At 43.0% G+C, this 24343-nt stretch overlaps 1 protein-coding gene across 4 annotated transcripts in view; it reads right to left on the reverse strand.

The window, feature by feature from the left end:
- SOAT1 (sterol O-acyltransferase 1) overlaps positions 1 to 16750 on the reverse strand; it is a 30013-nt gene extending 13263 nt beyond the window's left edge. The window contains exons 1-3 of one of the 4 annotated variants that reach the window (XR_008824659.1): positions 16151 to 16351; positions 13183 to 13316; positions 5036 to 5094 (exon numbers count right to left, since the gene is read on the reverse strand). Coding sequence is in view for 3 of the 4 variants with exons in the window: in XM_056356054.1 (XP_056212029.1) it covers positions 5036 to 5094; positions 13183 to 13306 (183 nt within the window). In the remaining variant the exon portion in view is untranslated. Of the gene's footprint in view, positions 1 to 5035; positions 5095 to 13182; positions 13317 to 16150; positions 16352 to 16629 lie in introns of those variants that run through there. The other 3 variants (XM_056356054.1, XM_056356055.1, XM_056356053.1) reach the window with 3 other exon arrangements.
- Positions 16751 to 24343: the final 7593 nt, after the last annotated feature.

Below are 24343 nucleotides of genomic sequence, written 5' to 3' on the forward strand. Positions count from 1 at the left end.
TTATCCTTCCACTGCTACCACTGTTTGGATGAAAACTTTCACATACGACTAAAGTTACAGAATGTACAGAAAATTTTCATGAAAGCAAAATACTAGGTAACTGTTAAGTGTTAAGACTGAGCAGTGAGAGACACAAAACTGGTAGGCAGCAAGACTGAAGTTCAAGAACTCATGGGGTCAAATATCCCACTTGAATCTCCTACACTCCCTTTTCTTCGGATAACTTTATACAAGTTATCTTCTCCATTAACAGCCAGTTGTGACAAAATTTCACCATTTTTAGCCTATTCATATTTTTCTTCTCTCATTTTAATAGACAAAGGCAACTTCTGAAGCATCTGGTTTACTAAAGACCTTGACGTCTAGAGGGTTCATGAAAAATCAGAGATGAGCATTCCCCTCTACCATATTTTTGGAAAAATGCATTGATAGGGTGCAAAAAAGGAGATAATGAGTTGTGGATAAAGCATAGGTGACCCTAGTCAAAGACTGCTTGTTTCATCTGATAAAGAGTTTCTTTTCTAGAAAGGAAAACATTGCTTAACCCTCCCAATAATAAGTTATCCAGACAAGGGCTATAATTCACCTGCAAAAGGCAGACTAAAATGCTATGATGTTTCCACATCCTTTTTGTCTTGCCTTAAGACTAGCATGTGTAATTCATTCCTGTATTTTCCTGTCTGCAATACAGTTGGATCTGCTATTCAGTCTCATAACATGAAATTTCAAAAACTTGATTTCCCACCCCCCAGGCAGTTTTAAAAAGTAGATACATTTAGAAGAAACTTGATGATAAAATGTTTCAAGTTACTTGTTTCTGCAGAAAGTGCTACACTGAGCTCTGGATAGCATTATGTTGTGGTGCAATTTCTCTTACTCTTTATATGCAGAGAGGATCCTGAGATTTGCACAGTGGCTTTTTATTCTTATGACTAGAAAAAAAGCATTCAAAATTAATTCCCTCAAGCAAAGAAAAATGCATCATGCATTCACTGTATTTCAGTGAGAACTTTGGGAATCTAAAGATCCGAAGACCTCTTAAGATCTCTACCGAAGACAGTGATTTATGATACTTCTAAGAATTCAGTTCCTTAATGTCAGGTCCTCAGACACCAAATGGTTTCCCCAACACTTGAGCCTAGTGATGAAGCATGGGTAAGGGCTAACCCCTCAGTTCCTAAACGATAAACCTTTTGAGAATGCTCTGCCAGATAGCCACCATCTTCAGCACAGGAGACAGGCAAGTTTCCAGAAACTACTTCAGATCTAATTGCATACTGTGCTAACAACATTTGTCTGACCATCCTTTTGCCTGGGACTTTTCGTCTGCCTCCGGATTCAAGGTTCAAGTTTTCCTCCATAATATCTACATATTTCACTAGTCTTCCTACTGATACCTGCTTAAGAAGCATTTCTGTTTCCCCAATAACCTTCAGAATTCCTGACTGCTACCTACTTTCTAATCTTTAAGGCTTAATTACTTAAGACAAGTAACAAAACCAATAAATCAGTTTTTGAGGAGGGAAGGAAAGAGTCGGGAAGTTAGGCACAAAAATGATGCTTCCTCAAAAAGGCATTTGTGACACTTGAGCTTATTTGTTAGTACATGTTTAAGTTTCAGTGCCTAACTATCATACCACAGCAAGCTGCAGCAGCATTGGTTTTGCTAAAAAAGAATAGGTACAAGGTATAAGAAGGAAAAGCCAGATAACCAAAAGAAAATGTTAGCTAAAAGCTGCAGCAGTGATATATTTGCCTCTTACATAGATCTCCTTCCACAGCTATGTTTTAAGGAGTCTGTTTCCACTGATGGACACTTGCCATCCATGGTTATCTCCTTCATTTTCCAAGCATGCTTGAATTGATTTTATACGACAGATCACCCAAAAAACTAAGCTAAAAAGTCTTCTCTAGAAGCAAGACTTGTAGACTAACAAAATATATTAATAGAGGATATATTCTTAGAAAATGCTACTGTCTCGTGTGACAACAGCCAAGTAAGCAAGTTTAACTCTCTGGCAGAACATACAAGACAATGTGAAATGAGATCACATAAAACCAGAAGACCCTGAAGTCAAGGTGCCTCAGAACTTTACATTCCTCCTGTTTTGTAGCGGTCAGATCCAGAGAGATCTCTTGAAACAGAAGTTGCACTAGGAGGAGCAGATTAATATTTAACTTAAAAATTTTTCCCCCCTATTTAGCAGTGGTCAGTGCAGAATAAACAAATTTCAACAGTGCTTAATGAAACAGAAGCTCTTAGGAGCTGGCTACTTTTCAATAGTGCTTTTCTGGGAGGCAGAGAAGATTGCCTCTGCAAGAAATGGAGACTTGTTAATTCAAGAACAGGATTAAAAAAACACCCCACTGAGTGCTTTAGAACTAGAACCTGTAACAGAAGACACTGGTGCTCTCTGGCATGCACGTATCGCTACTAAAAAAGTCAAGCAGAAATTCCTGCTCCTCTTGGAGCACTCAAATTTCCATGCCAAACAAAGCACTATTCATTCCTACCAAAACTCTTTTTTGATTGTGGTTTGGTTTTGTATTTTTTTAAGTTTCTCCCCTTTTTTCAACCTAATCTCTCAGCATGAGTTCAACAGAAATTATTTCCTTAAACTACCTTTTCTCTGTAGTTAGCACTCTGCTGAGATTGCCTCACCCTCATACAACCCCCCAAGGCTGATAGAAACATATGCATGTGTTTGGATTGGAAGAGCAGGGCATGAGTTCTCATTAGATTAAGTAAAATACAACCAGAGCATAGACCTTACAGTAACTGTAATTCTGTACAACAAAACTGCACAATATATCGCACTGTATTATCAACTATTACTACGACCATTCAAAGAGCAATCTAGTTGAGCAATTGACAGAGTAACTGTTAGTGCTTAGCAAGCCAAGCACCCTCCACCCAGTCACCAGAGAAATAAAAGTTATTAAAAGAAGCACCTCCCACCAGCCTTCACTATGACAGGGCATGGATACACAAACAGCCTCATTGTAGCTTCCCCCAATGGAGAGCACTTAACCAAGAGCTTCCTAAAGCATGCTTGGAGCCTCAGACAAGGAACTGGACAGATGCACTCAGCTGTCACCATTCAGTTTAAAAAAAAAGAATCAGGTCATTACAAAACCACGAAGGGGGGCAAGTATGAAAAGAATGCTATGCTGTAAAAGGCAGAAGCTGACCAATAATTGATGAGAAGTCAGAGAAAGTTGAGGGAAGTAACCCTGTAGCTTGCTTATAAAGAGATAGTTGCAAAAGTTCTCCAGCATTTTACTCATTAAAACAGATCAGCTAATTGCAGTCACTGAAACATGACAAAATCCAGCCCTGACCAAGTGACTTAACAAACCATTCTCAACTGAGTTTAGGATGAACAAAAGGACTAGATTTTCAGACTGGACTGCAGATGCACAAAGGCAGCCTACGCATGACTTAACACCTTGCACCTACAAACCCCTTTTAATCAGTTTAAATCAGTGGGAAGTGTCAGTGACCAGCACTCTGCAGAAGTCAAACTACTGTCTAGACCTCAGATACCTATCACCTAAAACATAAAACTGCAATCCAAGCTTTGTTCAGTGGTTCACACAACAAAAGGGTCAAGTATCCAGGAATTCTCAGGAGCTTTGCAGTAGATTGAGGTTTTTACTTAGCTTTATAGCTATTACTGTAGCTTTGAGGCACCTTAAACAAACTTGCCAGCTGCCTAACTTAAGGTTTAAAACCTGAACTCCCCATGGTTTGGGAGAAACTTCAGTAATTGAAGTGCCACTGACCTTGCTGGTTTTCTTCAATTCTCTTTGCAGATAAGATATTACTTTGTCTACAGACTAGCATGTCTCAAAGCCGGTGGCCAGGAAAACAAAATAAATTAGAAACAAGAGACATTCCTGAAGAAACAAATCCAAGATGAAGCTGTTCCCTTGAAACCAACTAGCATTCCCTGGAACTTACAAAGCTCCATGTGCTTAATAGTCAGAGTGTTCTCCTGCAAGCATTTATTGCCAACACAGTGATTTGCAGTAGCTGTTTTGTTTGGAGAGTAAAGATAACAGGCTTGTTCTATCATGTCCCCACTAAGAATTATTCAGAGAAGGCAATGTATGAAAAAATTCAGAGCTGAATTTTAGGAGTTTCAGCACAAAAAGCAGTATGCCCTTTGCAAAAGACATTTAAATACACTTTAGTTACATCTGTTGTAAGTTACACACCACCTATAGAGGTAAAAAAAAAAAGAGACTTGAACAGGAAAACATCTCAAAGGTGCAAGATATTTTTCTCTACCTTGTAAGTATATACTCCCTAATATTCACATAAGGCTGGCACAATTAGATTACTTCATCTTTACTATGGAATTAATTTTCTGCAATAAAATGAAGCAAGAGAGCAGAACGATTTGCCCTGAAGAACATGCACACTACAAAACAATGGTTAACGAGGAGGGTGCAGTTCATTGTTAGCTAACTTCATTTAATTTAGGCATAAATCACCTTAACATAATTCAAAACAATGGCAGCTCAGACAGAGATTACATTAAAAATACTCAGTGCTGTTTTCTTTGAGGATATTGCTCACTGACAGAAAGAATGGGTCAAAGGCTCAGGAAGGTCATCTCTACAGCCAGAGCGACAGAAGCTGTGGGATACAGGCTACACACTACCCTTTATTCAATGGATAGCAGGACGCAGAGCATTTTAAAAACCAAATATGCCAGCATGCTAGCTGATAATCACACTGCCAAAAGTTAGGTAAGGGAAGTTCCATTTTATTTACAGGCCTCAAAGTTCATTCTTATCTTTGGACTTCAACCTATTGGGGTCAAGTGCAACAGAACGTATTTGATAATACTACCCCTCTCGTGCAAAGTAGAAGAGAAGGCAAGGAGAGAAAGAGGGCCGTATAAGAGTCACTGCACTCAAGCTATAATTGAATAGGGATTTGTGCTCCAAATACACGACTCTCCAAAAGACGTTCAGGGTCAATTATCCCACTCCCCCCCACAAGCAAGCGTTAGAGTGTACTTACCTCAGCTTCTGCTATTAGCTGCATTTTCCTTGTTATCACATGGTCAACATCAACCCGGCCTAAGGAAAGAAAGCAAATATGTTAACACTTGCATTTTCAGTAATGTGAGCTGCATATCTGGAAACACAGAGAGCATAACATACAGTAGCTCAGTCACTGATTTTTCATTAGTGCTTCTGGCTTCTAATAAGGGAGGTTCAAAACAAAGAAAGAAATTCATAAGCTATGATGAAGTATTTTCAACAGACATTTAGGATCCCAGCATAAGGCAGTCAACAGCTGATAACATGTTGGATTTTCAAAAGCTTTGTTTTCCATCAGCAACTCTGCAAATCTTCCCAAGGTCCCTAAACATATTCAGCCTTGAAACAGCAATTAGAACAACCCTTAGAAGGTCATATCCAAGTGTGCTGATCTTTTATCAGAGCTTTATCTTATGCACAGTGAACTAGATGTTGTCTGTAGGTCTCTGCATTGCCAATAGATGAGGCAGTCAAGTCACAACTACCTGTAAAATACCATAACCAGCTCTGAAGAAACACTAAATGGCAAGTTGGAAGGTTCAAACCTGGCTATTCCCACTCCTTTCATCCCCCAGGAGAAGCACTAGATATCAGTCTGACTGTATTCTTCAATGTGTTTCATTGCTTAAGCAGTCAGGTATAACCATGCTGTGAACATCATCTAACTTTTACCATTACTAATACCACTGGCTAATATGTAAAGCCTCAAATATCACCTTTCTTTTGCATAAAGAACTACATACATCTGAGATGCCTCTGACATCAAGGGAAACAACATATACAAGTCAGACTTCAGACTAGTTGAGTTTTAAGACAAGGTTTGTCTGCAATGGTTACAGAGTGCTCGCAAGCCAGCTGGTGTTTCACTTCTTCAATAAGAACACCCCAAGATACTTAAAACAGACCCTTGCATGTGAAGGAAAAGCAAGATTAAAGCAGCAGTATCCACCCCCCAAAATACTAGTCAGGTTTAAAGATAGCAACAAACCTTGTGCTTGTTGTTTGGCAACTACAGCTACAACAGTACCTTACACATGAACACATGGTTAGCATTACAACTTGCACGCTCAGTTTCTAAGACAACATTACCACTTTTAGAAAAAGAAGGTTCTGAACTGATTCCCTAGTAACATTTCCAGGGAAGCATGAGCTAATGGATTTGCCATAGAAGTGCCAGTGTTGTGCTGCTGTGTGACAAGAAAAACAGATTCATAGCAATATCACAGTTTATAATACAGCCTCCTTGTCTCGTCCTCCTTTTATGTGCACAGCCTATGTACACAAAATGTAGTGTGTTGCTCTAATAGAAGCAAGTGCTTCTATGATGAACACTGGTCTGAAGGTGCTCTCATGAGCAATTAGTTATAAGAAGTTTGGGTAGATCTGCTTCAGAGATGACTCCAATTCCAATATTGGAGAATAGTTAAATGAAACAAGAAAACAAGAGACTATCTTCAATGAAACTACACTCAGTTGTTCGAATTCCTCCCCCCGCCCCACCCAAGGAAGAAGATGGGGGTTTTGTCCATAAAAACTGCTACACAAGCTATAGACTTAAGAACAGGCCAGCAACAACAGCCTATTACTTAGCAGCCTTGCAATGCAACAACAAACAAGGAAACTGCTTAACACTATGAATTTTTGGCTGCATGCAAAGATCCATTTTTACAAAAATAGAATTCCTGGTTGCTAAGCATCTCACCTCCAAGACAAATAAATTACCTCAGCATTTAAATTCATCATGCTGTTACACTTGCTGAACAGCAGCAGTTTGGAAAACAATTTGAGTGTAAAATACTGCTAGAGGGTCCCTCGTCCCGCTCAGTCCCACTCAGCTCGTCTCAAACAGATTCTCCCCCAATAAATTAAAAAAAAAAATTTCAAATCAGGTTTTTCCAGAAGCAGCAGAACTGTATCCTGTTCGTATCATCTCAATGGCTCTAATCCCTCACTGTGCCACTCCACAACTGTATTCACAGCTCCCTCTCCTACACCGAGAACCACTTTGCACTTACCTGTTAGAAAGCAGACCAGACAGAGCTACTGAGCTCAAAGCACAACCAACCTTTTCCTGTAGAAAGGTAAGAATTTGTGTCTCTTATCCAGCTGTGAGCCTTCAAGACACTATCAAGTTTGCTTGAAGCTGTTCAACATGGCCAAAGAGGACAGACAGGACACATGAAATTTAAGGGGTTACACTATTTCCTTTGTAAGCTAAGCTAAAAATAAATAACCACTGCTTTGACCATTTATTTCCTGTCAGATCTTGCATTCAAAGCCTCAGTTATAATAACTACCCAGGAGTGGCTCACTTTGGAAATGAAACAACCTTTTTGATTTACAATGCCTTAATGATGGATATACCAGTTTTACAGATACCTAATGCACAGCCCTAATGGTTGGAGGAAATGAGACCAGTCTCTGACCTGCTGACACTGCAATTGCTAAATGGTAGGCAGTGTCCCTCCTATCACTTTATTCACCCACACACCAGTGTGTAGGCACAGCATCTTTCAAAAGGCTTTAAAATCAAGATATCTCCGTGTCTTCAGTATACACATCACCTATAACAAAATAAAAGCACCTGCAAGCTTGTTGCTTCTTTCCCAGAACAGAGTCCTGTGTAGAAGAAAATCCACCCCAAAACAACAACTCATTCTGCTGTGTTGCATTGCCCCATAAACTCAAGCTGCTTCACAAGGCAGATGCCAGAGAACACAAACTCATCATCTTCTTGCATCACTCATCTTCTGTTGTGCAAGCTGCTACTAATGTTCTGTGAGGTCATTCACAAAAAGAACCATCATGTGATTTTGAGTCTAAAAGGAATTATGCACTGCTGAGAAGTCCAAATCCTCATTTTTCTTTGACGCTGAAAATGAAGTCTGGATCCCTCTGTGTCACTTTGGGATTGCAAAGGCAACACCATTACAAAAATGGACTCAAGGCTTCACAACACAAGCAATATTATTAAAATACACATCTTAGCATTTAAAACAAGATGGGATACACCTTAAGAAAATGGGAAATATATTTAAACTGATAAGGAAGAAAATCTTCTTTGAAGACTAGTATGAAATACTAGCAAGTTTCACAGGCTTTGCTTTGGAAGAGCTTTACTCACAGGGAGAAGTTCTAGCTTAATGGGAGTCATGCTCCTTTCCCAAAGACATTGATAAGATCTTTCGCTGACCACTTGTTTTGGGCTTGTAGACATTGATCTTGTAGGATGCAATAGCCCTGCACAGCCCAAATCCCAAGCAGGTTCAACAGGCAGAAGGGGGGTGGGGGGAGCGGGGGGAGAAAAGAAAAGAAAAAGAGCAATTTAAGTGTAAGCTTTGTTTCCATAGGAAACCAGGATAACAAAAGATCACTTGAAGATTGAGAACCAACACTTATTGCTGAAAACTTGAGCATCTTAGGTTTCACAGAAGACTTACACACTATCTTTCTTAAAGGATCCCATTGTCCTTTTTTCAGCCTACTCTAGCATATGTTACAGATAAGTGACATTTGAGATGACTAGAGAAGTGTCCCATTCGTATGATCTGTTAGTGCTGCAGCTGGGGATCCAACAAAAACAGCTTCTACGTGAGACACTAACCAGCACTCTACTAAGCAAGCTCTCAAAAATTAACTGTGTTTAAAAGCATTCATTTTATTTAACCGCTACACTCTGCAATTACCACTGAGGGCACAAGTGGGAATAAGTCATTTGAGTAATGCTGTGGCTTGCGTGCAGTGTTATCCAGCCTGCAGCCCAGCACTCAAACCTGTTGCCACTCAAACTGTTCCTGCATTGTGGCAGTAAGCACATTACTGAGCAGTCAGAACAACCCAGGGAGACTACTGCTATCTAAATCCCTGCACAGCATTCAAGACAAAAATGCCCTTCACAGAAAGGCTAGGAAAAGCACACAAACAGGCTTTAGTTTATTGACACTTTAAAAAAAACTAACAAACAAAAAAAAAATCCAAAAAAAGACATGCTTCTCAAAACAACCAAGCACACCACCCAGTTCAGAAGCATTTTCCCCTAAGGATGTCAGGATCTGTTTAGCTTCAGGATCTTCATGGAAAATCACAGATACAAACTGTACCAACACTGTCCTTCTCTACAACAGTTTGAAAATACTATCTTCAGTTTGAAAATACTATCTTCATTATTTCTTGATCAGACAACTTGCCATTCAAGATGTTAAATCAACATAGGCAGAAAGATTTCATTACTGTCAGATACCTGGATTGAACGGCTCCCTCCAAAAACACTGAAGATGTTATCTGAAGGAAAGCAATGCTAAAGCCAACCTAGTGTGTGGCTACAGCACGAAGAGGGAGTCTTCCATATACAACATATGCTAATAATTTAATGCTAATAAGCCTTATTCTTACTTACAGTTATTTATTTGGCCATTCAGCAGATAAGATGCAAGTTATGACTAGATTGCTTCCAGAGCTCAGCTGATCTGCCTCAAGAATGCACAGGCCATAGGTCACTGCACCACAGTTGGGCAACAAATTCAGTTTAAAGTCATTTCTGCAGGGACATGGGACCCAAACAGCCTCTTCACTAGCAGGAAGAAACACCAGCGTTGTCTTAGGTCATGCCACCACGTCCACAGGCACTTCAGAAGTAACTGCTCAGCCTTCACCAAACCCCCAGGTTGCAAAACATGAGATCACCTAGAATTACCAGAACCTAGCTAGTCTCAGACAAGACAGCTCTGTTTGATCCATCAGCCAGAAACACATCCAAGATACTCAATTCAAGTGGCTTCATGCCAAATTCACTAATCTGTAAGAAATAGCCCGTTGATACAATGAACAATTACTGCTGTGAGTCAGACTGCAAACCCTAAAGCTTTCCAAATTGCTCCCTGTTTCAGGGCTCCCTCCTCCTCCATCTATCACCAGGCGCACACACAATTCATGCAGCGACATGAACTTTTGCACTGCAAATGATCAAAAGTAACCTCTTCACTGGAAGATAACAACCCCTTTCTAAGATCAGCATTACCAAACAGGCTTACTCACACCAAAGATGCCACACAGACTGTTTGCAGATTACTCTTCAGAGACACTTTTAATCCTTTTCTGATTTCTGAGGAAACAAGGGCAGACTCCAAAGGCAACAGTTCACTGTTTTGGATAGTCTCACCTTAGCATTTTGGAGGCACTCAGAAGCACACTCAAGAGCCACATCCTCTCTAACTTTAAAAGGTCTGCCCATGCAGTTTCTATTATGCTCGTTCCAGGTACTTTTTCCTGAAACTGGTACTGCCCGATACCAACATCCCATTAAGCAGAAAAGTCTTATATTTTTTATGTATCTCCAGCTGAAAACGTATAAGCCTGATTTTTTTTTTGACAGGAGATTATTGCTGCCTAGATCACCTGTTGACTCTATGCCAGGACCAAATTAGTTGTTTAATTATGACACTGGAGACAATTCAAGAAGTGATATATGAGACCTGTCAAAGTGAAATTAGAGAGTGAATAATTAGAAGATAGAAACACACCAAGAGACAGAATTCTTCTGGCAATCTCAAAGCTATGAATATTTCCACATCGCTATAAAATTTGGGGGTACCAGAGTACAAACTATTCAGTCATAGAACTCAAGAAATGAGACAGCTTTCAGAAGCACTGATGAGGCAAGAAAAACAATAACCTAACCTATACAAGAGTCAGACCTAATGTAGCTCTGAAGCCAATACATGCATTAAAATTACTCCTCTAAGCAGATCAGCCAATGCACTTGAGTTTTAATGAAGAAAGGATTAATGGCCTAGAAGTTTCTGTAGAAAGTTCACACTTCTGGAAACAATTGGCCCTTGACACATTAACTCTTAAGTTAAAAAGCAGATTGCATTTGCTAATCGGGGAGGATTAAGGGTGGGAAATCACATTAGTCATTTAGTTTTCCTGCAGAAATAATACTTGCATACAGGAGACAGTCTTGACCTGGTTAGAGTCCCTTGACTGCAATACACATGCATCTTGTCTAAAATTCTACACAACACCCAGTGTTAAGATGCTATGGTATAAAAAGGAAGTTGCCAGACAGCAGATCATTAGCCTTATGCGGCCTTTGTACACATCAGGAGTAATGCCTTAGAAAGAGCTATTCAGAAGTGAATAACTAGGACAAAAGAAAGTGAGGAAAGTCTATGGCTACTGATTTTGAGAAATTCTTCCACCTCAGCTGTGCTTTCACAGAAAGCCCTACCAAGTTATGCAAGCACACTGGACTACATCAAAAGGCCACTATCTGGAACATGGGAACACTTCAACTTTATAAGGCTTCAACCTTTGTTTCACAGAGGTCCTGATCTAACCCCCCTATACGGAGGAATTCCTGACCATCTTCCTCCTGGGCCTATAATGTGGTCAGGCAGGCTCATGCCTCCCACCTCCCTGCAGTACTCCTGTTGTGCCCATCACTGTGCTGAGCAAAAAGTCTGCAAGAACTTAACGCTTCAGTCCTTCTGACACTTCTGTTGAATTGGCAGCAACCCTGGAAGATAAGAGGGTACCTCACCTTCATTAATCAGGATTCCTCCCCACTGTCCTTGCTGTCCTTCACTGTAGTTTGTACTGTATTAAAACAAGACTGCACTGATCTGAGCCAACCCACCAGGCACGTGTACATGCATGAAAGCCCGGTACACTTTCAAGAGATGTTTACTTGCTGTGCACGCACAGTATCTTACCTGCAGTGACATTATGCCACATCTGAGGTATTACAATGAAAGGCTCTTAAAGACAAGCACACCCACCTATCAAGTCCTAATTAGCACAGCTATATTTGCTCTTTACCCACGAGCCTGAAAGAACTCAAACTCATGCAGAAAAGTTAAAGTGTTTCAATATGTAGAAAGGTAGAAGTCTGCTTCAAAACTCATCATAACTGTTTCCCAGTAGCCCTCAACTCCATGCAATTTTCTAAAAACAGCAGTAATGGAACAGTCCCATTTGATTCAATTAAAATGATCATACCACCAACAGCTTAAAATCCCCGTTCTCTAAACAGTTTGTGGGATGGCTTTCTCTCCAACGTGTTTTTTTGCAAGAAGAAATCTGACTTGTACCAAACTTAAATTTGCCCCAACTCCCATTTCAGCTGAAGGAAGTACTATGAAATAGCGACAGTATTCTGAAGCATACCAGTAAGAGTTACCTCCCTGAGTCACTGGCACTTTGGAACTTATACTGGGTTTGGAACTTATACTCATGTGGCACATTGCGATAAACCAGTTAAGCTTTTTACTTATTCTGTCTCCCAAAGAGAAAGGAAACAAGCTGTATTTCATCACCAACCTCCTTATCACTGGCTGGAATGTGGTATAGCATAACCCAGGAATTAGAGACAGTCACAATGTCCACAGGCAAACCCACGCATACTGCCACAACCATCCCTGCAGCTCAAGGGACAGGACAGAGGCAGCAGTGACCCGTCCACAAAGCCAACTATAAGCCACATATTTTTTTAAGGTAACCACAACAGACATGAATACAAACCTAAATGTTTTATTGTTCTATTTTATGGCATCCAACATTGAGACTGGATAGAAGGGAGCTGTTCTGACATTAACAGGGCCCACAGGAGCACAGAATCATCCTTTGTGCCATTCTACCTCCATCTGTCTGCCAGGACAGATACACCAGCTTAGCCTGGTATGTTAAAGACCATTTTATTCAATCTTGAAGGAGCCACATACTTTAAGCTTGTAAAGGAAGCAAGATGAACTCCCCAGAAAAAGTGTTTGTCAGGATGACTCAGAATTGTTTTCAAGATGCATTTGCACCATTTACAGCATTAAAGCATCTCCTCCTCATGACACACATTTGTCCTGTGACAATTAATCACTTTCTTTACTCTAGATCCCTGTAAGCACTGCAGTGTGCCGCCCTGAGGGGAAGTTCTGCAGGACAGCACTCCAAACAACCTAAACCTGCTGAAGAGGTGCAGCTGGTACACAGGGAGCTCCACCTTGGCAGCCTTTCTATGAGCAGAAAAGCTGAAATGAAAGAGCAAAGAGGCAAGAGCCATAAGCTAGAGAGCACACCTTAGAGGAGATCACATGCCAGAGATGCAACTAATCCTGAGCAAAAAAGTCTCACCATTGCTTGAGCTTTGAAATGATCTCTCAGTCTCAGGTCTCCTCTGTGTTTCTTCATTCTCAGGGGTCTTGCAGGTTGTATTGGAGCCAGACTGGCGTTTTCTTACACAGTCTTCACCTGCCATTGTTGCCTAGCTAGACCAGAAAAGGACAGCAAATAATTAATGAAAAAAAAAAAATATTTACTCTTTACATTGTTCAAGAGTAAATTTACACAGCCTTCTAACACTGAAGTCAGACTTTCTTCCCTCCACATGACTTCAGAGCAAGTGTAAGGGAAATAAAGCACTTGTATTAGTCATTTACTGTAGATCACACTTCCTCTCCCTTACTACAAGCAGTAAAGGAACAAAGTAACCAGGCAAGATCCCCCACCACTACCAAAGTGACTCTCCACAGCTCCCTCTGTTACCTACAGACCCTCCAAGTATTTAAAATAACGTAAGTCTTTGTGAAATCTTTAAAAGGCCCTCACAAATCCTTTCTGACAGTCAGCTAGACAGCAAAATTTGTCTTTGGAGAGATCTGGTAGGATGCAGAATCACCCGCATTATTTTGTCTGAGCCAAGCCCCTTCCTGTCAAGTTTTCAATTCTTACTGAAAGAGCAGCTTCCTCGTACTCTGCTTGGCCAGACAACAATTGCATTGCAAACCATGGAAAAACAGGAAGAGAATCAGGTTTGAACTACGCCTGATTCAATGACAAAGGTCACTGCTGGGGACAGAGCTGCTAGTAGGGAACACCTGAAGCACCACAGCCAGGCTGAAAGAAAAAAATTCTCCATTAATGGAAAGGGGAGAAGACCAGAACTTGGTCACAAAGTGACATTCCAACATGCTCTCCATGAAGTTCAATAAGCTCTCAGAGATGTAGCTACAACCAGGGACAATTTTCAGAACCAGACTTCCAGAAAATCACACAGGCATGTATGTAACCACATTTGCAAACTAACACTTTTCCTTTTTGATATATTTTTTCACCTTAGCACAAACTCTTAAATACACGTTTTGTGCTAGTGAACAGAATACATGCACCAGCACAGATAAACTATTAGAGTAGGCAAGGAAAATTCATGCACTTTTAGAGAAACTAAGAAAGCAGAACAATTATTTAAGGATGGATTTCCGCAGAATACCGAGACTGGCACTTCTGCAAAAGGGAAGTAAGACTATGATCAAGCATTTTCCTGAGTCTTCTTGTGTTTGTCTTTCTAGTAGAACAGTCTCCCATTCTCCTTTCAGGCACCACAGCACATAGGTGGGGAAAAACCTTCTGCAACACCAAACAACAAATCACCAATTCAATCACCAACACCATTTCTTGCAGCATTGCCTCTTGGCTCTGTCTCAAGAGATCACAGCAGGTCTACAATCTATTGAACAAAAAGACCACAAGTCACAAAGTTCTCAGCTGGCCTTGTGCAATACCTGATAGCTCATACTGTCAGAGTTTACATAATGCAAAAAGCATTCACATGAATAAGAGAAAGAACCAGGGAAGAATATGGTAAATCTTCCTACAGTAACTACACTCAGCAGCACAGAAAGGTAGCTGGTGGGACATAGCTACTTCCTACCAGCTCTGTATACAGTTATTGCTGCAACCCTCTTGCCTTTAAACACAAATCAGTCACTGTCATGGAGACATTACTCCTTCCACCTCTCAGCCTTCCCACAAGGTTCTAGGTACAGACACAGCTGCATCATGCTAGAGCAAAGTATCATTTTGCCCACCTGGGTCTTACAACTACATAGAGATCCTGGACAGGCAAACATTTCAATCTTTCTGCTCTTACACAAGAGAGATGCCCAAAACCCTATCAAAGGATAAGAATGGATCGCACTGATCACACAGTATGGTTTATGGAACAGTGGAGGGGGAAACTGAGCGGCCTTATAAAATCATGCACTAACAAGCTATTCCTCAGGTCACTAGTGAGCCTCTCCACTGCCTCCTGATCCAAGTTAAGCTGTTCTTGTGGGCCACATCTGTCCTTAAAGGTGCAGTTTTTCCAACTCTTAACGGAGTTTAACTCTTTTCTTAGTACACTTTTCAACTTCTTCGCGAGGTGAAGGCGGCACTCCTTCCTCTCCAGTGCAGAGTGGTTAAGCGTATCTCACTGAAGGGCTAACAGAAAGGAGTTAAAAATAAAGTTTCAGGATGAGGGAAAGAAAAAGCATGTGTGTGAGAAAAAAAAAGTTAAAAGCAATTAACTTAAAGACTTACTCAATTCAGATAGGCTAAATGATCACAACAAAGCATTTTCCACACTGAAACCAGAACTGTGCTAGGGGAAATCTTATGAAAACAAGCATTTTCCTAGTCTACTTCCCATATGAAGAGAGGTATGTTACAGTACCTAAGCAACTATCAGCACATCAGTGCACAGAAGGCATTAGACCCTCCCTCTAATCTCTGTTAGAACTAAACCAATCATGACACAATGCCAGGGTAACTCCAAAATGCTCATCATCCCCTTCAAAAAAAGGAAATCGCTCCTTAAAATTAATGAACAGTCATTCTGCTCACCCCACTCCAAGCACTTGGAGGACACCTGGAACCATAAACACATCCTGTTATCAGATTTCCCAGCAGAAACGCCCTGGACCTATAGGCATGACTGCATTACGGTACTCATAAAATGTCTCAGAAACCTTGAATTTCTCTATCTTCACTTTTGAAACATCGGTAATTATTAGCATGCCTTAGGAGAAAAGCAATATCCTATAGGAAGTACACCGCATTTCAAAAGGCTTGGAAGCACCGTGAGGGCACACTTTCTACCTCCAATACCGCTTACGCTAAATAATAACTTATCCCAAACACCCTTCCCATCTCCAAGGTTTTTCTTCAGCTCTTGGGGGTAACATTAAATAGCAAACTCTGCGGGCTACATCCTCGGTATCAGCAGAGCTCTTCACGAGCTAGGCTGGTACCAAAACAAAGTTAAGGTCATTGCACAGCTCACCCGCAACGCGCCAAACACTCCGCAGGAAAAAAAAAAAAAAAAAGAGAAAAAAAAGACGGAAAGCTGCAGATAACAATGGAAGCTGCTTAAAGCACTGCCGAGGCTCCAGCACACCCGAGACCACGAAGTCGGTTCCCCTCCTCACTAACTCCCTGGAAACAAGCACGGAAGTGTTACGCGGTGGTGGCCGCTGTCAGCAGAGAGACACCCCCCCTCCCCCCCAGCCCAGGCCCTGAGGGCGGCCGGTGGCCTGCGGAGCGCTGCCCGCCCCCCTCCAGCCGCCCGGCCCTCCGAAGGGCGCCGGCCACAGCCGCCCCCCCGCAGCCTCCCCGCGCCGGGGGGACGCCGGTGCCGCTGGGGGCGGGCCGGGCCTAAAGCCGGCGGCGGGACGGAGCGGAGCCGCTGCCGCGGAGCCGGGCAGACCGGTGCCGGCGCCGTAGGGGGGGGTGGCGGCCGCCCTCGCCCCGCGGGAGCGTCACCTCAGGGCGACCGAGCCGCTGCCTCCGCGCGCGCCAGCTCCCCGCGACCGCTTCCCGCCTCCGCCGCGCGCCCGCGCGCCAGGGCCTCTTCCCGGGGCTCGCGCACGTCACCGCGCAGGGGGGAGGGGGGAGGGGGGAGGGGGGAGGGAGGGGGGGGGGGGGGGAGAAAGCGGCGCCGCCGCCGCCTATTGGCTGGGAGGCGTTCCGCGGGGGAGGGGGCGCGCGGTGCGGGGGCGGCGGGAAGCCGGGTGGGAGGGCGCACGTGAGGCGCACGTGGGGCGCGCACCCCACCCTCCCTTCCGCCACCCTCAGTGTCCCCCCTCAGTGTCCCCCCTCAGTGACCCCCCTCCTTCCCCCCCTCCCCACTTTCCTGTCAGGCGGCCGCCTCCTTATCCTGCTCCTCCAGAGGCGGAAGGTAAAGCGGCGGGAAGGTTGTGCCTCATCCCCGGGGGCGTGGGGGGGTCTCCACCCCCAGCCCAAGGTCCTGGGTGGGCTCCCTCAGCACCCACAGGCAGGCCTGCCCTCGCCCTGAGGAACCCACACCCCCGCAGCCCAAGGAAAACTTATTTCAAGGAAGCCGGAGGACACCGAAGTCAAGGCTGGGAGGCCCGGAGGCTTTATCTGTCCTCGTCCTTCAGAGGGAACACAAGGGTTGCTCAACACACGCTTCCTCCAGGCTTCGGTACGGGAGCAAGGGCAAATATTTGTAAAGGGAAATAAAAATGGAGAGCCTCCAGCCTGAGTAGCACCCCCTGTCCCCCCAAGAGTGGGGTCTTGTGGCAAGGGGGTGTTCACCCTCACAGGTTGTACCCCAGGGAGCACAAACTGCAGCTCACCAGTAAGGCAAGGAGCTGAGAAGGGGCCTGGCTGGAGAGGTCTCCTGCTCTCCTTCCAGCCCCAGCCCGTACTTCCAGGGTCAAAAACTAGCAAAAGGCTGGGGTTTGTACCCTGGCTTTCTCTTTTTCTCGAGGCAGACACAGGCTCGTGACAGACGGTGAGTCACAGGAACACGTCACCACCAGCAAACAAACTCCAGTAACCTCTTGGTAGCTGCATTTCAGTGTAAATGGGAAAGTTTTCCCAAACTCGGGACAACTAAGCCACTAATTTCCTACTAGCAAGTATGCGTCAGGGCTATGTCTCCATGTGACTTCATGACAGGTACCCAGACCTTGAAAGCTCATCCCAAACCAAGGTACAAAGCTATGATGGGATATTAAAACATTTCTATTACATTACACCTTATCAGACCTGTTAATAAAACAGATTTATTTTGACCAACATACACCCAAGACATACTCTTTTTACATGTGTAACTGTTGGAACTGTTCAGAAGTTGTTTTAAATAATCTGTGGAGACTCTGAGCAGAGCCACTCAGTGAGAAAATCTGAAACTGATGTAGTTAGCAAAGCGTGTTCACACTATTATCCCATCACCCATCTTTCATGCTGCTTAATAGGAAAACTGTGGAAAAAATTAAGAGATAGAATAAAAAAGCTCTCATTGCTGAAATGCAAATAGCTGCATGGGTGATAGCACCAGGAATTTTCAGTTAACTTTGCCCCTGTTCTTAAGAAGTAGATTTTAACACAATGCTGCTCAAGTCAGGCTATACATGATCACTGGTGCCCTCATGCTGAAAGTGCTGTGCTAGCTATTTACACTGAAGTGTCTTGTGGTGCCAGCATTGGCTCGGTGAGCAATTGGAAAAGCAGAAAAAAATAATTAAAAAAAGGACAAAAGACCCACGTTCAAAAGTTTCCTCAGGTTCAGCAAATTGTTGAGTTTACTATTTCATCAAATTAGTAAAACCCTAACTCTGGGTGGTAGAAAAATGAGATACCTTTAACAGAAAGCAAAGTACACCTAACCTTCAGAGTGAGTCAGATTGCTTTTCTTCTTAAAGAGGCTGTAGGTAGGTGCTACCAGACTTTATCAGCACCTCTTGACAAATCTCCCAGGCCAAAGCAGCACAGTGTGACGGGCACTGAGCTCCCTCCCTGCTCTCTCTGCTTCTCCCTAGCAGAGCTGTTTCACAGCCTACCTCACCTTCTGTTTAGAAGCTATTTACCTGCAGCTCACTGAGTGTGAAAAGCAAAGTGGCTGCTCTTGTTACCTTTCTTCCCACCGTTTACACAAGAAATGGGAAGAAGGCATTGCCGCCTCTGCTTCCTGCCACTCACGCCCATCACCTGCTGTTGTCTTTGCTGGTCCAAATCGCTGTGCTGTTTCATCAGATACATCATTTACTGTGCTTGTCACCACGGTGCTTGCAATCTTCTTTTTTCTAGAGTGTTGTACCTTAATCCTACAGGTTGCATTGCTCAACAATTGCCTAACCACAACTGTTCCTGAGCACTCCTGGCTGAACCACTGTGTGGTTCCCATTTGTTGACGACGGAACCTGTGGCCCTGGCATCCCAACTTTTTGCTTCAGCTTCACTTGCTCTCAGCTACCGAGTGCCAGGCAGAAACTTGACTTCTGCAGCAGTGGTTGTTTCCTTCCTTTCTTCCTTCATTCCTTCCTTCCTTCCCTCCTTCCTTCTTTCCTTCTTCTTTCTTCTTTCTCGCTTTCTCTCTTTCTTTTTCTCTCTTTCTCTTTCTCTTTCTCTTTCTCTTTCTCTTTCTCTTTCTCTTTCTCTCTTTCTTTCTCTCTCTCTCTTCCTTTCCTTCCTTTTCCTCCCTTCCTTCCTTCTTTTCCTTCCTTCCTTCTTTTCCTTCCTTCCTCCCTCTTTTCCTTCCTCCTTTCCTCCTTCCCTTTCCTCCCTTCCTTTTTCTTCCTTTTTCTTCTTTCCTCCCTTCCCTCCTCCTCCACTCCACGCCCCCCCCCCCCCCCCCCCAACAGTCTGCATTACACTGCACGGCCCTGGTGTGCACATTCCGTGTCATCACGTGGGCTGGTGGCTGTAGGTAGGCTTGATGAAGCGGCTGGTGGCTGAGCCTGCCTCACACCTGTCATGATGCCCAGGGGAGCATAAAGAAAAGCCTGTGCTGATAAGGCTGATGCACTGCCAGGGCAGACCGACACCTGCATGGTGCCTGAGAGGCTTGAGCAGCCCAGGGGAGGCACTGGGTAGGCAGCAGCAGGGCCTGTACCCGGCAGGTTAGGGAGAGGTGGGGACAGCAAGGGGGGTGAGGCAGAGGGTTGAGGCTTTCACAACCCCTCTGTAAAATCCATGGCTGGTCCTGTTCCTTTCTGTCATTTTTGGTAGTGCTGTAAACTAGATGTGATTAATGCCTACTTTTAATCCTGTGTAACTCTGATTTATTTTCTATATTAAGATTTTTGGTGTCAGTCAGCCTGGGGAGTAAGTAGCTATGGCTGCTTCTGATGCCTGCATTTATTGACCAGCATGATTAATTCCTTTAAAACTTCTATCTGGGATTTAAATTCAGCCACCCTAGCACCTCAGTACTTCCATGTATTACAGTAAAGTGTAGTATGTCCTATAATAAGCTGTTTAAAGGTAGGGGGTTTAATTTCCCAGTATGTATGCACAGTACCAAAATCCTAATGTGTAAATGAAAGAGCTCCCTCAAGTGGTTAAAAATATCGTTATGTTTCACTTATTTTTTTCCTTTAAAAAAACCCAAATGACTGTAATGTTAGATCTACAATGTAAAGCTGGTTCTAAATGTAGTAATATAGGATCTTCCATTTTTGCATAATGAGAAAAAATGGTGTGGATGTAAGAGGCCAAAACTCAGTCAGGCAAGTGCTGCAGCTAAAAGAAATTATATATATTTAGGAAACTGTAGAGGACTTCAGCCTGATCTGATAACGGATGATTGAATTTTGGCAGGAAAACAAAAAACTAGCTCCAGCAGATATCACGTTGTTGAGGATTCCTGAAGTGTTTATAAATCATAAAGATTGTTTTTTAAAAACTCTGGTTCTAGTTTTCACAGTTCCTGCTATCATCATGTCAAGATTTTCTGTGTAATCACCCTTGCTCCTCTTTACTTAAATGAGGCATAGAGTTTTCAAAATATTTGGTGAAAGAGATTCAGATCAGCAAACTTCAAAGGAAATACAGAAGCAGCCGGAATTAAACTCTGACTTCAGCGAGCAATCCCTCATGGAGTTACTTTCCAAGCAATGAAGTTGCTGGTTTCACTGGCAGATGACAGTTGGAAAGAAACAATTGCATCTCTCTCGGCAGAGGGCAGTGGTATCCTTACCCAAACATCACATCACTTTTTGCTACTGAACTGAGATCATCCTTTTAAAAAAATGAAGCTCTACTGCCAACCAGCAGGTTGCTGGCTTCCTCTCCAAGCTCAGAAATTCAAGTGTTGAGCTTCTTGCCACGACCAAGCAGGAGGCATGACAGCCAGTGTAATTGCTGTGATTCCATTCCTGAAAAGGGAAACTCACATTATTTTTTGAGAAGCAAATAATTCTTCCTTTCCCTGCCATTTTGAAGTAATGGCACGAATCTTGCCAGTTGGGCTGGTGTAATAGTTGGGGTTTTGTTTGTTTAAAATGAGAAGGTTATTTCTTCAGTATATTTTAAAAGGAAAAGATCCTTCTCATCTGGCTAAACATCAAATCATGAACGGTATTGAATCTGTATAGGTATAACTACTGTCTAACCCTGCTAGGCTGAGCTGTGTTTTCTGAAACTGTTCTTTACCCTCTGCGACATACCAGCTTTCTCATTCTGTTAGGCACAGAAACCATTTCGCCTGGGTCCCAACCACATTATATGTGACCATCATTCTTCCTGTGACACCAGCTCAAACCAATCTCAGATTTATTTTGCAGCATATTCTGCTGCTTATTAAAATTGCATGAAAATATTGAACTGCCTCAATGAAAGGGTTTCTGAAGTTGTTTCAGCAGGAACACATGGCATTAAATGTGCAGCCAGCCCTGGAAGAGTGACTTCAGAGAGATTAGTTCCAGAACAAACAGGTCTAATTACTAGTATTGACTCTCCTGCACGTAAGGACTTTCTAAATATTTTTGTGGAAACGCAGCACTGAACTTGGCCAGTGTCTCCTTCCCTTTCCTACACCAGCAACTGTACATGTTCCTTGTGACTCCACAAACTGCCAGCTGTTTTAGAGAGCTGGCACCATTCCTCGTGAAGGTAAGACACAGCAGGTGGAAAAGTAGACATTTTACATCTAGTTTAATGACTGCTTGCTACTCTGTAGTAGTAATCTCTTCCTCTCCATATTTCATAAAAATGCACATCCTTTCTCTTTTCCCTAAGTAAATACGAAATGGTTTGCTGTTGCTCTCTCCATAGCTTCTAAGGTGCTTAGATAGAGGAAACAGTGCAAGCCAGTATTTTCTACTATTTCATTGTCTGCTATTTATCTGTTACAGTATAAACATGCTGACTGCTGACAGATGTGGAAGAGAGTGCTCATGGAATGACTGATCCAGGATGATTCCCAGGACAGTTGTTTGCAGGTAATCATACACCCCTAGCTATTACATACTTTGCAAAGTGCAGGTTATAGAGACTAGTAACTTTCTACTGCAGTAATCAATTTTTCCACTTGTCTAATGTGGGAGACTTCCACGGCTTTCTCTACTCTCCAGCTATAAAAACAGAAGCATGTTCTTAGTACAGAGCTTTCATACACAAGCTGTAATATATATGTTTTTTGTAATCTTTTAGACTGTCTTCAAAAATAACATTATGAGGCTGTGGGAAAGGTATTTGACTTGAAAGGTGTGGGGAAAAACAACATTGAGGTGCTATGGTGAGAACAGATCAGCCTTTCCAGGGAGTATAAGATCCTTAGAGTCATCAAGGAGAGATCTTACAGAGAAATATCATGCAGGTAGCCAGTGTGCTTGTCAGACACACGGGGAGCACCATGGAGAAGTCTAGAAGCATCAAAACAGCAGCTATAATTATAATGCCAAAAGTGTAACGATCTCTGTAGTGAAAGACACCCCCCCCCCAAATAAGAGGACATGGGGAAAAAATAACCCCTATCAAAACCAGGCCATATTTCTCAGAGACGAAAACGTATCTTCATAAAGCCATGGAATATTGACTCTCCATTGTAAACCAAGAAAGAAAACACTTTTTCAGCTTTCGGTGTCGGACAGTTCCTCTTTTCACTCTTGTTTTTTAATTTCTGCAAAGACAGATGACATCTACCAAAAGCAGTCCCAAGCAGGAGACATCTCTGAATCTTTCCAGGCAGCTCTTTGGCTGTTTCCATGGCAATGAGGCAGCTCGATCTGCTGCTCTCACTTCTGCGAGAGCCTTTCCCGAGCTTGATATGGACCGACAACGCCATGCCTTTGCAGCTCCCTTGCCAAAAACTTCCCTCTTCTCTGCTCAAGGCCTTTCCCATCTGTTCCATTCTGCTTCTCCCTGATTTTGGAAATACCTGGCTAGAGAGGGAATCTATCCATGTGCTCCCTTCTCTGCGGCAATGATTCAGGCCAAGGAGAGACTGCTGCTGGTAATACAAGTTGAGAGACTGGAGAGGGCAGTGGCTTCCAGCCTTCCTGCCTTGGAAAGAGGTTTTGGGTGATAGTAACGGAGAACACTGCAGGGGCCAGGCGCATAAACAAAGCAGAGAGAAAGAAAATCCAGATTTCTGTCTAGTCTCCCAAAAGAATTGGACTGAAACTTGGCATTTCTGGCCATAGCAACAAGTAGAGCAGTAAAGAATGTACAGACAGTACAATGCAGTGCTTGCTTATTGAAGGAGATGACAAGCGTGAAGGAACACTTCCAAAACCCTGAATTCAGAGAGATCTATGTCACAGCTGAGTCTGCAGCAGCTCTCAACAGCATTTCACTGAAAGTGGAAACAATAAAAGTTAAAGTTACAAAGCTGAAAGAAGAGCTTTTGCTACCAGCTGAGGACTAGCAAAAATGGGAGATTATAATGGAACTACACTGGGAGGTGAAGCAATCTGCAGGGTTTGCTGCAGTTGATCTGCATGGGGCTGAGTTGATGTGGTTACAAAAACATCTTTGTGCTCAGCACTATTCCGTTGTTGGCCTAGTGCCTTGAGGCTTACATGCTTTGGGAATATGGATGAGGAGATGAAAACTTGAGCTTGTTTAAAGGATTTAAATCTGAAGATGGCAGGCCCAGGAGAGGGATCCTGAGTTCAGGCATGTAGGTCATGCAAGAGAGGTATTGTCTTCACTAGCAAGTTAATATGAATTATAGTAAAAGTGTTGCTGTTAGTTCAACCCTTGCTCACACAAAAAAAATCCCTCATTGTATAAAGTGGCTGGAGACCCATGCATTGACAAACCAACCAGAGAACAGGCTAAACCTCCTGTGCATTCACTTCATCCTTTACTGCTGCCATTTCTCTCCAGTAGGGACCCACATTAGCACCACCAAAACAAACAGCAGCGCTCACTCCCCACAGTTTTTTCCACTTGTGCTTTCCTCACCAACCGCTTGCTCCTTACTTCCTATTTGTGAGCTTATTTACCCAGCTGCAACAGGCTTCCAGCGCCCACAACAATCACCTATCTTCAGCACAGGAATCTTTTGTTTTATTATTTTGAAATTGTGTCTAACAAGACCTCATGTTACTGTTGCCTGCTGATCAGACACCAAGTTATGGGAGAATCACTGGCATGACGCTACTGTAGTCTATGATTTTAGGAGGAAGGATCCAGGCTGAAAGCTTCCTGGTGATATTCCAGTTAAGGTGTCATGAGAAGAGAATCCAACACACAAGACCTCAGTGCTGAGGGAAAATCAGAA

This window comes from Falco biarmicus, chromosome 11 (genome assembly GCF_023638135.1).
Source record: "Falco biarmicus isolate bFalBia1 chromosome 11, bFalBia1.pri, whole genome shotgun sequence".
Lineage (NCBI taxonomy): Eukaryota > Metazoa > Chordata > Aves > Falconiformes > Falconidae > Falco > Falco biarmicus.